The sequence below is a fragment of the Cariama cristata genome, unplaced genomic scaffold (assembly GCF_000690535.1).
Source record: "Cariama cristata isolate BGI_N322 unplaced genomic scaffold, ASM69053v1 scaffold43984, whole genome shotgun sequence".
Taxonomy (NCBI): domain Eukaryota; kingdom Metazoa; phylum Chordata; class Aves; order Cariamiformes; family Cariamidae; genus Cariama; species Cariama cristata.
Window position 1 is genome coordinate 1 of NW_009612106.1, and position 13,947 is coordinate 13,947.

At 36.9% G+C, this 13,947-nt stretch overlaps 1 protein-coding gene across 1 annotated transcript; it reads left to right on the forward strand.

Moving 5' to 3' along the window:
* Positions 1 to 3,169: 3,169 nt before the first annotated feature.
* On the forward strand, positions 3,170 to 12,632 carry LOC104154863 (RAS guanyl-releasing protein 1-like; the record flags this gene model as incomplete). Its single annotated transcript, XM_009698472.1, has 9 exons — positions 3,170 to 3,343; positions 4,016 to 4,132; positions 5,898 to 6,173; positions 8,440 to 8,520; positions 9,109 to 9,213; positions 10,194 to 10,303; positions 10,957 to 11,101; positions 11,819 to 11,855; positions 12,466 to 12,632. Coding segments are annotated over 9 exons (1,212 nt in total), but the record flags the coding sequence as incomplete, so codon positions are not given.
* Positions 12,633 to 13,947: the final 1,315 nt, after the last annotated feature.

Below are 13,947 nucleotides of genomic sequence, written 5' to 3' on the forward strand. Positions count from 1 at the left end.
CTGCATGGGGTTTTTGTGGCCGAAATGTAAGATCTGGCACTTGTTCTTGTTGAATCTAAAAGCCATTTTTTAATGTAAGGGGAGTTTAAAATATTTTGTTAGACAAGCTTTCAAGTACACCATTCTTAAGGGTTTATTTATGTTTTCTTTCATCTGATTTGTTTTTTCAGCTATGTTGGTAGCTGATAAGATGCTAACTTCCCTATGCACGTTGGCTTCACTTGCCTCCTTGTATGCTGAAACATTACTTCTATTCAAACCTGATATAGTTCAGACATGCAAAAGAAAAGTGCACATTACAGACCAAAATCTAAGATGACTGCAAAGTCATTGTGATGATAACAGTGAAAGGAAAGTGGGGGTTTTAGGTTTTTTTGTTTGCTTTGGTTATTTACTTTTTTTTTTTTAAACACTACAATTTGACAATGAAGTCTTGCAAAGGAAAGAGACTCTCAATAGATTGTGGAAGATTTCATAGTCATGTATTAGTATCCTTTCTTTTGAGCTGACAGTACATGACTCTTCATGTTTTATGTTAAATTCAAAAAGCCGTAGAACCAACGTCATGCACAGATTGCTGCCTGTAGGCAGTAATAATATGCAAAGCTTATATAACTCAAAACTTTCAAGCTCTGTTCAGACATAAAGTAATTAATGATTAATGAACATAACAAGTATGATTGCAGTCAGTGTCAGATGTGTCATAGAGTTCCAAAAGTTACATACTTTTACACATTTTGTACGCAGGGTCCCTGCATATGTTTTGGTATAAATTGAGTTTACCAAGACCTCAGACTAGAAAATAATGTGTAATTAATAAATAGCTATATTTATTAACTCTTTGCAGAATGTGTTCATGATATGCTGAGCTACAGAATCCTTTTGTTATTCTAAAGTGGCAGCAGGTACTGGGAGAAAGGCTGCAAATGACCTCCTGTGTTATCAGTCACTGGAATAACTATTCATAGGTTTGGTCATTTGAAAGTCAGAAAGCAATACTTGATCCCCTGAACATATACAGCACACAGCAAAATCTTCCATGAGACACCATGTATCTTGCAGCAAAGAAAAATGCAGGGAGTGGTGTTTACAGAGTAATCACTGCAGGTATACTGGTATTTGGAATCCATTTTAATTTATAGTTATAAAATGCAGGGAGGGTCCACTCTTTTTTAAGAATCTGGATTCTGCTTTCCTGTTGAGGCTCATAAGTTAGTCATTGCAATACCAGACTCTTGCATTATTTAAGTACTTGGACTTCTTTACCTTATTTGCCACTAACAATCTTGTTACAGCTGACCTTGTTAATACATTCTTGCACCAAAATTATTTTGAAACTTTAAGTGGTATGTTAGATACAAATTTGTTCAGCACTTAAAAAAAAATTATTTTCTGAAGTAGAGGGCTGCTAAGAACAAAATACAAGCTAATCAAACTGATTCATAATTGTACTGAAACTGCTATGAAGTCCGTAATTATGTAGTCAGATACTGAAAAATTACCTATCTGTGTAGAGTAGTTGCTTAAATTTCAAGATCCAGCCACATCTGGCTGGGGTTCAAAATTCAAACAATAATTGTAAGTACTATGTAATCTCAGAGACAGCTCTACTCATTACTGTTAATGTTTCTTCCATTTTTAATTCAATAAGAGGACAAATCCAGAGATGTCTGCTGTCATATCTGTATTTTAAAGTGTTAATAGTTCTTATTAAATGGTTGTAAAAAAACTTTTAAAAGTGGAGAGAGAGGGAGAGCAAGAAGAAACAGCAGTCTGACAATTTGACACTTTCTTAAGGATCAATGCCATTCAGTTTATTCATGTGGCCTTAAGAAAGGAATATGTGTCTATTACAGCAATGAGTGTTTTTGGTGAGACATTAGTATTAGTGGTCATAGTAAATCCCGTGTCACATTTTCTAATTATTCAAATTCTTGTGTATTCTTGTTAATAGATAAATGAAGAGAATGCATAAACATAGCATCAACAAAAACAAATGATTGCTTCTCTTTGATCTTAATGGGAAGAATGACTTAAAAAGATCTATTTGTCACATGCAGGTGTCTACTGAACAATTTTAGATTGCTTTGGTTAAATAAGAGAATCTCACAAGCTGTATTAAAAATATTAAGGAATCTGTAGCCCTCATTCTTAATGGTCTTATCTCAGTTTTATATTAATCTCATTGAACTTGCTTTTTGTATTAGTGTAGCTTAATTCAGAAGTGTGCCCTGGCTACATAAACTGAACACTTAACTTCCTTAAACTATCATTGAGTTACTAGATTACACTTTAAATTCAGTTTAGCCTTCCCTGTAGAAGCCTAGATTCACTGAATCTATGGAGCCACTGAGGCTGGGAGGAAAGCTCCAGTTTTACTCATCCTAGGGTTTAGAATCGTAGAATCATAGAGTTATTATGGTTGGAAGAGACCTCAAAGATCATCAAGTCCAACCGTATATCCAAGGCCACCATGCCCGCTAAACCATGTCTTGAAGCGCTACATCTAAACATTTTTTGAACACGTCCAGGGATGGTGACTCCACCATCTCCCTGGGCAGCCCTTTCCAATGCTTAACAACTCTAACAGTGAAGAAGTTCTTTCTAATGTCCAGCCTGAACCGCCCCTGGTGCAACTTGAGACCGTTTCCTCTTGTCCTATCGCTAGTTACCGGGGAGAAGAGACCAACCCTCGCCTCGCTACAACCTCCTTTCAGGAAGTTGTAGAGGGTGATCAGGTCTCCCCTCAGCCTCCTCTTCTCCAGACTAAACAACCCCAGCTCCCTCAGCCGCTCCTCGTAAGGCTTTTTCTCCAGGCCCTTTACCAGCTTTGTTGCTCTTCTCTGGACATGCTCCAGCAGCTCAATGTCCTTCTTGTAGTGAGGCACGCTCCAGCAGCTCAATGTCCTTCTTGCAGAAGAGCCAAGGCTCCCGAGATATACACGATGCTAATGATGTAATACAAATTATGGCAAAAACATGCTTTCAGTTAATTCAATCAGTTGAAGCCTTCTGCTTTGAAGTGAACAAAGCTTTGACAAAGGAGAGATTTCAATCTTACAGATATTTAAGGTGTAAAATGTATCTTGTATATTTCATTTGAAAAGCAGATCTGTATATACACACACAGATCATGATTTTTATTTACACTTCTTTTTTTTTTTTAAAGTTCTCAGATTATCAGAACTACATTGTGAATAGTTGTGTGAAGGAGAATCCAACAATGGAAAGATCAATTGCTCTTTGCAATGGTATCTCTCAGTGGGTGCAGCTAATGGTTCTCAGCAGACCAACCCCACAGCTTCGGGCTGAAGTGTTCATAAAGTTCATTCATGTTGCACAGGTCAGTTAAATTTTGACACGTGTGGTGTTTATTTTGACTTTCTCTGATACAGCCCTTTAGTTGTTTTTCCCATGCTACTACTGTAGGCTCAGCTGGGAGTGTTGACACTGGTCTTCAGCATGCATATTTGTGTATGCTGTGGTTTCATACCAAGGTATTCAGATATTACAGTGTCTGTTCACTGAAAAAGTAGACTTGCTTTTGAATCAGATGGTGAGATTCCACACTGTGACTCTGTACCTTTCCAAAGCATGAACCACTATCATGCCTTTGGCCATAATTAGAAGCGTTTCTACTGGCTTACTGGATAGAAGCAGAGCTATGGTCCTATTGGTATTCCTTGCATACTAACTCAACTGCAGTCATAACCAAGATAATAGGCAGTGTTTCCTAGTTGAGCTAGACTGTAGGAAGAGGGAGAAATACTGAGGAAGTACTTTGAAGACTTACTGTATCCTGATTTAATAACAGTAGAATAAGTATGTGTTACACCCAGTATAATCACAACTCATTATCAAAATGAATGAAGTCAAATGGATAGTGGCACAAAACTTGCAAGACTTTAGAGGAAGACAGTAGAGGAAATACAGAATTTGGATGTGCTTATCAAACAAATTGAACGTTTAAGTAATAAATACTGATTTATTTTTTTTTTTTAATATGTCAACACAGAAGCTCCACCAGCTGCAGAATTTCAATACATTAATGGCAGTGATAGGAGGTCTCTGTCACAGTTCCATTTCCAGGCTCAAGGAAACAAGCTCATGTGTTCCTCATGATGTAATTAAGGTTGGTATTGTTCCTCTAAGTTTTACAAATAAGATAACCTTTAATTTTTTGTCATTGCACACACAAAAACCAACCTTACTTCATTGGATAAGATGGAGAGAAAGATAGAAAAAAAGAAAAAAGAAGACTTCCTTTGGTTTTGGAGCATGTTTCTTTGTCATTTCATCTCTATGACACCAGTTACTCCTACACTTCCAACCTCGCCTTTCTTCAAGATTTGTATAGCTTCTCTAAAGTTTCTCTTTTAATACTTAGATGTGGCAAGCTGCATTTTCATTTATATGCAGTAGTACAGAATAGCATTCAAACACGAAGCAGAGAATTGGATCCTGGAACATTTGAGAACAAAACTATTGTCATCCATAGCAACACTGAGTCTGCATCCATAGCATCCTGAGTCTATGAAATGCTAGCACAGAGCTCTGCACTTTGAGTTTAAAACTGAAAGAACTGGTTTTGTTCATCTGATCTTTAAACAGATTTTATCTAGTTCAGACTTGAACAAACTTAGCTGTAATACACACACATTATAATACAGTGGAATGTTGGGAATCAGTTGTAATTTCCAATTAAATTCTTGTGAAATACAGATGGATGTATTTTTTGCTAAGATTCTGGCTACTAAAACTGTGAATGAAAGCATATTTTTTAGCAATGAAATGGCTTCTTAAGAGACTTCTTAAAAGACTAATATGCTTTATTATTTTATCTTGTTTGGGGCCTGAAAGATTTTGTATAGATATCTGATGAACCTGTTTTGATCACAGTATGATCAGCTTGAATGAATAGTGCATACCTGGAGTATAGACCAGAAGTATGACCTCCCACTGATAACAGTTGCAGCTCTCAGGGTCTATAAAAACAGTTAGCAAGCTTTACAGATTTTGTCATCATGATGAGGAGTGGGCTGCATATGTGTCCATTGTTTGAATAACTTTTTGCATCAAGAAATTGTATACAAGTGCTAATAGAAAGCAGGTAAATAAAGGCTGGCAATTAGTGACTTGAGAGCACACTTTAAAGTTTAACTATAATGAACAGTTTGTGAAGGTTAAAAGTCAAAGGGTTAGACAGCAACTTCCACAAGAAAACATTGGTCCATTGATTTTTATAATGTTGAGAGTCAGCTTTGTACTTGTATAGTTTTAAACAAAGGAAATATTTATACTGCTAGACCTAAGATTCATTTGACCTTTACAACAAATCCAATGTATTTTTTTATTCTTCATTTCCATGGAAAAAACACGTTCTTAAAAGCACAGATGTGTCACCTTGGATTGCAGTAGGAGTTTTGGTCATGCTGTGATGGGATCATAGCACAGCGTAGGGTTTCTCTGCCAGGACTTTCCAATTCCAACAATTCCAGCTGGTGACCTGGGAGCCAGAGAAGTGCATTCCACGTTTTAAGGTGAAGATGGTTGCTTTTATGAAGGTCAGAGAGCTTGTGCTGTGCTTATGCATTAACTGCATACACATCCCCCTGATGTGGGAGGATCCTGTTTCTTTTAATTGACTAAATAGGGAATGTAGGAAGATTAACATTATAGATTAGGCTATACATTAACTACCTATAATTACATATTACAGATAGTTAAATTCGGTGAGGTGAATATCTCGATTTCATTTGAAGCCTAAAGTTTTAAAATCCGTTTAAAGAGTCATTACGAGTAATCCCCTTAACAATAACATGGGAAATTCCTGTGCTATATGACCAAAACAAACACAGTAACCGATTTTGATTTTTTTGTTCTCTTTTTATTTTTAGGTGTTTAATGAAATGACGGAACTGCTTTCATCTTACAGAAATTATGATAGTTATCGACGTGCCTATAATGAGTGCAGTAACTTTAAGATCCCAATCCTTGGGGTCCACCTGAAGGACTTGATATCACTTTATGAGGGCATGCCAGACTACTTAGAAGACAAAAAAATTAACATATACAAACTATACTCTCTGTATAACCACATAAATGAGCTGATACAACTCCAGGAAATGCCACTTCCCCTGGAGGCTAATATGGACCTAGTTCATTTGCTTACAGTAAGTCTGTTAGATAAGATAAATACCTCCATTTAAACAGTAATTTCATATACCTCTCAAACAACTAAGTAGAGAATTCCATTAATTATAAATACATAATATTGTAAGATTATTTTTTTTTCCTTAAGGAAATGTACAATAATAGGAAGAAGAGAAAAAGTTAGTGATACTGATTTATCTGGCAGCAAGGATAGAGGTGCCAGTTCACCAGTATGCTTCCAATTATTTCTGTAAGGGAAGGAAATGTTTATTTCTGCTTCGCTATAGTAGTATGCATTCTCTCTCTACTTTCACTAAGGAAGTGCTCTGAATCATCTGCTGATTAAGCCTAAATAGGGAGAAAGGTAGAAAACTTCCTTAGATGCATGTTGGAGGCAGAAGATTGCATACAAATCTTCCTTGTGTTGAACACACAAACTTTCACAAAAAGTTCAGTCCCTCAAGATGTGTAGGGTTAAACATACCACATTGCTAGCCAAGTTCCTTCTGGTACTACAAAAACTGTCTGACATAAACGTTAGTCAAATGTAGTTGTATTACTCTTCTAGTCATACCTAGTCAGTGCCATGTTACTAACAAAATTGGTATTACCTAGGACATATGCCACTACAATAGTTTCAGCTTCTCCTAGTAAGTTAAAATACTGCCTTTTACTAAAATAGTAAATCCAGCTTTCTTGTTTCCGAGTTTTGCTTGGCCTTAACAAGTACCTCAGCTTGGAAAAACTAGATATGCTGATTCCATTTTCTAATTACAAGCTCTATTTCAGCAAAAAGCTAATAAATAAAAATGCTTATGTGCTTGAGGTTATTTGTTCTCTCTGGGAGCACTCGTGTGTGAAATTAAGCACATATGCCCAGGGCCTGAAATAGAGCTACATAAAGTGGTGGATTTCTTCCTGCTAAATGTTTTAAATGTTTTGTCTCAAATTATTTTAAGTGTCTCTCTCTTTTTTTTTTTTTTTTTTTTAAAAATAATGTTTTATAAAAATGGCTATTACAAATATGTAGAACTTTGGCCACAATTTCATGCAGCTATTTATGATAGGATGTAAATTAAAAGAAATACTTAATTTCAAAGCAGGAGCTTCTAATCTGCTAATATTCCAGGGCACATAATTTTCCTGTTTGTTTCCTGATTTTTCCAACAGCCCTTTCTCCTTCTTCTGTTTCCTTTAGTGATATGCTTTCCCATTTAGCAGGCAAATCAGTTTGAAGAGGTATTAGTAATTATATACATAAGTCAATAATTCATAGAAGTATTGTAACATTTGGACTTCTGTTTCTGAGTGTCAGAAACTACTTTAAGATTTCCTCAAGAATCTAAAATTATTCACTGTTATGACTACGACAGTAATTCTTGCAGTTGTTCACAAGAAAGTTACTGCATATCTGCAATTTCAGTAAGGTTCTTCATTGGATAAACTACCATATTTTGGTTTCTTGGTTTGTATCCATATGAGTGCCGTGATCTTGACTCTCTAACAAGTTTATATTTTCTTTGAACTTGCTATAGATTGAGGTTTGTAACACATCTATGTCTGGCTTTTCTATTCAATCACACGTCTAGTGTGAATATTTTCTTGTAAATATTCAAAAACTCTCATGTTACCAGACTTCATTCTTAGCTAGAAATTTGTTTCCAGTGAATAAAATATTTGCTATACTATTTTCCAGGACACATGCAAAAGCAAAGGTATAAATTTGATAATTTTTTCAAATTCCTTTATTTACCCAGGTGTAATGTTTCTGGCTTTACATAACTGCTGTTGACAGCTAAAGGTTCTCACTAAACATATGCAAGTCCATCTTTTAGCCTCATAATACACTTCTTAGTTCAACGTGGTCACAGCTGGTTTGGATAAATATGGCATGTTTAAACAAGAGTTTTCTGAGAATTTGAGTTGATAAGCAGTTTCATTGGAATGGTGGTTTTGTGCTTAGTTGCATAATAGACCACTTGACTATTATGGGAGTAACTGTTTTTTTCAGGTTACTTGTTAGCTGACTGCTAATTATGCCTACAGTCACTTGCTGTGCTAATGACTGTAGCTGCGTAATGTTACAGTTTTCCAGATAATGGCAGTAACAGTCTGGAATTTAGAAATGTACCTATTTCAAATCACCTGTGCAGCTGAAGTGCATTTTTTCTAGATGCAACCTAAATTAAAAATTAATCCACCAAAAAATACTAATGCATGCCAGCAACAAGTTTATCAAGTAGTAGTGACTGTTTCGAGTTAAACTAATGTTGTGTTTGTTTTCAGCTGTCCCTTGATCTTTACTACACAGAAGATGAAATTTATGAGCTTTCATATGCACGAGAGCCACGAAGTCACCGAGCTGCCGTAAGGGCGTTTCCAGATTCTTAACAAAATTATTTAATTTTATGAGTAATGTAACTTTTATCCCTTGCATTCATTTTATATTATGTTAAATTGAAAATATGTTAGCTTTATAGACTGAGCAAAATCTGTTAAAGCATAAATTATTTGGTTAATGATGAAGCCTAAGCTAGAGTATATGGGAGAGTTGACACCACATCAGGTTTTAAAATATGAACACAAACACAAATTACTTGTGTAGAGACATGACATGAGACTTAATCTTGGCAGATGATCCTGATTCTTTTAAATGAAGAATTCTTATGTGATTCAAATGATGAAACCCATGAGTGCTTTATTTATAAATATGGAAAAGATGGTGAATTTACAGGGCTGTCAGTGAACTGTGACAATTTGAGGAACAACCACTGTTTTGGACAGTTCAGGGAGGAACTTCCTCTGAAGTACCACGTAATTATCAAAGTATGATGTTGAGTCCCACAGGCCATGTCTGCAGTACTGTATGGATAGTCCATTGTCACAAATGAAAGAAGTGTAATACTGAAAATCTTTCCAAGGGGTACTAATGAAGTTCCATTCAATTTGTTCTAGCCTTTGACACCTTCCAGACCACCAGTAGTTGCAGACTGGGCCTCAGGAGTAGCCCCAAAACCTGATCCAAAAACCATCAGCAAACATGTTCAGAGGATGGTAGATGTAAGTATGGTTGGCCCATTTACCTTCCCTGTCAGTCATAGCCTTAATCTCTAGGTATGAGAAGATACAAAGAAGGGAAAACATACTGAACACCTTCAAACAGATATTTCTGCCTAGCTGTAAATAGCAGCAGCCGCCTGTGAGGCATGGAAGGAAATTCCTTAAATGGCTAAGGAGCCAGCAGAGAGTGTGAATGCTGGTTTGTATACTTCCAGAGTCATTCTTCCAAGGAGTACATTTCTACCAGGGACTCCAGCATCATGTTATTGGTGGAGTTTAAAGTGGACCTCTCAACGGCTTTGTTACTAGCAGCCATTGATTTTTCTCTCTTTTGGGTCACCCACTTTACTGAAAACCATCAAGTAACCTCAGGTGATTGGTTCCAAAACTGACAGAGAGAGAGGTAAAGAGTTTGTCTTTGCGTTCCTGCTTCATCTCTTTTCCTTCTAAACACTTCTGATATTGCTAGGTATCCTTTGATACACAGTTTTGGAATGTATTTCTACATTTGGACTAGGTGTGCTCCTTGCCTTAGGGCCACAGACAAACAGTAATGTTGTTTCACAAGTGGAAATTGGTGTCCACTGGCAATTCTGTCATATAACTACTTTTCACATAACATTGACCTGATGAAGTAAGCTAGGCAGCTACACTGATTTGGCGACAGAGATCACTGAGAGCACTAACTGAGAGCATTAGTACGAGTTGTATATGTAGGCCTGGATGTAATCATCTTAAAGCAAAATTAAGAAAGAGCTGTCATTGTGTAGTGAAGCATTTAGTCCAACCTATGTTGACTTACCTACATTTTGCTACAAATCAAGAAATCATAATGCTTCTTTAGTCTCAAACAAAAAAAGCAGTTAGACTGTTGCACTGTTTAATAGATACTGGGAAAAAGTGGGAGAGGACATGTGGAGACCTAAAGTGGTAATTAAGCCCATCGTCATTATAAACTATTCTACTATTATCTTGCACAGTCTGTCTTCAAAAATTATGACCATGATCAAGATGGATACATTTCCCAGGAAGAATTTGAAAAAATAGCTGCCAGTTTTCCATTCTCATTTTGTGTAATGGCTAAGGACTGGTGAGTACCTGGTTCTGCTTATCAACTTTGTAGCATCTGTTTTGGGAGGGGGTTTGGGTTTTTGTGTTTTAAATTTTACTCGTATCATTAGGGTGGTAAATCCTCCTCTTCACCCACAAACAGAAATAAAAACATAACTGACAGAAGCATCTTCTAAATGTGTTGTGAATGACATCTTCAGGAGCTTACAGCAGTGGTAACCAGGCTGATGTAGGAGGAAGAACAGATAATAGAAAAAGAAATTTTTTTTTTGAATGATACTGAGTATATACTACTAAAGAACTTTCCTAAGATGAACTTGTCCCTCAAAAACAGACAATTGACAAATGTATATTTTGGTCAAATTAAGATTTTTTTCTTAACATATTAAAGCATGGAAAAATACAATAGTGACTATTCAGAGATTTTCTATGAAGTAGTTTTGAGGTTGCATCACATACGCAGATATTTCATTTATCCTTACAGGCTGCATTTTAAATGTGTAGATAAGCTTCTGTAGACTTTGGAGGCAGGTGACAAGATACTGAGATCACTGTAGTTTTTGGCCCATTAAAGTATTGCCATTAAAAATTGTGAAGAAAAATACGTTTAATTCTCCTTATGCTTTTAAGAAAATGTATGTCTCACAAACAACTTCTCTTGTTTGTTTTCAGGGAAGGTCTGATTAGCAGGGATGAAATAACAGCTTACTTTATGAGGGCTAGCTCAATCTATTCCAAATTAGGACTTGGCTTTGCTCACAACTTCCAAGAGACCACTTACTTAAGGCCTACTTTCTGCGACAACTGTGCTGGATTTGTAAGCTTACTTTTTAGCAAATTGTGTTAATGTTGTTTGTAATAATGCCTTTTTTTAATCTCACAATCACCATGTGTGATATACAGAAATAGATCTATGTAAACACCAGTGAAGCTATATAGAACACCAGGCTTCTGCCTGTGTAGCTATTTAAGATATCCTTTGCACCCCTCTTGGCAGCACTATTACCTGTTTAAACAAGGCTCCTGCCTTGTGGTGTTTGGTTGTGTCACCGGACACAGTTTCAGGCAAGAATTCCAAATCCGGGGCCTTCCACTCCATGGGGCTATTAGAACTCATGTCCTGGTAGAGACATGACATGCCCCCTGCCTATAGCACAGAAATACTTAGTAAAACTGACTGTTCTACCAATCCCCAGTTTAGCTGGGATCAAACAAGAGTACTGAGAATTCTCCATTTACTCCAGCTCCACAACTTCTCTCAGGGCTGTCAGATCTGCTGTATTCATTAGAGACTAGCTCAAGGTATTTTGTTTGTGACTGAGGAACATACATAAAATATTCTGCTTACCTTATGCTAAAGAGGTAAATAGTTCATATTTTGACCTTACCATTAAAAGAGTAGAAAAACAAGATATTCTGCAGGTGCTCAGAACTTAGAAATGAGTGGAGCTTTTAGTGGATTTTTGTATCTGGAGGTATCAAATGTGCAGCGAAATGTATTAATACATAGTCTTTCTGTTTGTTTGAATTTCAGCTATGGGGAGTCATTAAACAGGGATACAGATGCAAAGGTAAGGTACTTTATACTTTGTTAATTTTAATCAATATTTGATGGCGAATGACAAAATAACCTGATCATCCTGAGATCCATTGCAGTGTCTGTGGATCTATTTAATCTGATCTCTCAGGGAGGAGAAGACTGCTTCAAGAATAGTATGACAGACAGATGGTCTAGAAGAAATGCAAAGATGAAGACACTCGTAACTGATAGGTCTAAACCTTTGCAAAATATTACTGAATTCAGAGGGTTTGGGAACAGACCCTTCTATTCCAATGGGCGCAAACACCAACACTCTGTGAAAACTGTGCAGCACACTCACAATGTGTATTTTGCAGAGTTTTCTTCCTCATACAAGTATCTGCTTTCTCCGCAACTCCTACAGTCAGAATGCTGTTGTGACTGAATGTTGCCATTTTGTATTTTTACAATGAAAAGGAGTTTGACGTATATTTGAAAGGGATGTCGTTGGTCTGTTTACCAGATGTATGTTGTTACAGGTAATGCATGTAGAGAACACCAAAGCATCTTTCTTGCTTCCTGGGGAGGCAACACAGTGTGAGAGCTGATCTTAGATGCTACAGCAGAGCCACTGAATCATGTACACTTTGTTTTGTTTACAGACTGCGGCATGAACTGTCACAAGCAATGCAAAGACCTGGTTGTGATAGAATGCAAGAGAAGACCCAAAACTTCAGTTGCAGACAGCAGCCCAACATCTGCGCTTGCTTCAAGCCTCTGCCCAGTAGGAGTTAAAGAGCAATTCCATGGTGAGAAAAGTTTACATTAAAAAGATCAAAAGATCTAGATAATATTTCCTTTGCTCTTTTTTCTTTTAAAGCTGAGCTGTTCAGCATCATTTTAGGTTTTGTTAGTTAACTGCAGTGTTTTATCAACATGTAAGCTAAAGCCAGGTGTAAGTGAGCCTGTACCAAGTAACACTATGCCAGTTCTAGTCTGACTAAGGACGGACACCCTTTCTGGGAGATCTCTTGTCACACTACACAATGTTCCCAAATTCCACAAAAACTAAGTAAATCTTCTGCCAGACCCTCATGAGAACTAGAGTCCATGAACTGAACAGGTGACAGGTTCCCTTAACTCTCTCACCTTGTGACAAGCAGGTCTTGGTACACTCTAGTTTCTACCACTGTCATCACATTAAGTGACTACTGCACTGTTACAATTCTGACTCAGATTTCAATATGGAGTTTATAGTGTCAGTTTGTTTATGTATCTGTGTGCTAGGAAAACCAAGAGCTACTACTTGTGTTTTTTTTTTTCCCACTTCAGTAGCTGAATCTACAACTCCTCTTTGTCCGTCCATCTCTCATTTAATCAGAAATGAAAAATCTACACCTCTCTGTTCTTTTCTCCATGTATCAAACAAGCTGTATAAACTTTTCATATTATATATTACCATGTAGGCCTCCAAAGGAGGAAGTGTTGTCCTGGAATAAGACCTCAGGATACTTTTCTTTTGTTTTTCTTTTATTTTGATGTTCCAACTCTGTCCATACTCACTTTCTTTGAATTTCTCTCCTGTTCTTTACCATATCTAATGTTCTTCAAATCTGCTTGTCACCGCTTTGACATCAATCTTTTGTGTTGTATTTATGATTCATAGTGTTGGATTCCATCTTAGGCTTCTTATTAGCACTTATGTGGAGCACAATGCAGCCAATTTCTCTTGATAACTGACCATGTACCTCTCTATGATTGCACCTGCAATGGCTGCAGCACTGCATAATAACCACCTCATGGGATGTCAGGCTTATAGAGATAGAACTGTAGCATGTTGCCCCATCATCACCCAGTGCATCAGAATGTGGTACCTCTCAATGCTATGTCATGTCAAAGAATGAGAACTCAGGTCTAGATTGAAGGTGTAAGCCTCATCTGTTCATCCATATCCTCATTTAATTCTCCAGAGCCTGCAGCAGCTACTGGACTGACTTTGTTCTTTCCCCTCATGTGTTTGAACACGCAGTCTCATTTTCATTGCTTCCCAACAACAGAAATTACTTTATCTGAAACAGCTCTTTTTTAAATCCTTTAATCACATCCTTTGCCCACTGCTAACATTGTGGGTTTCCCCCCCCCTC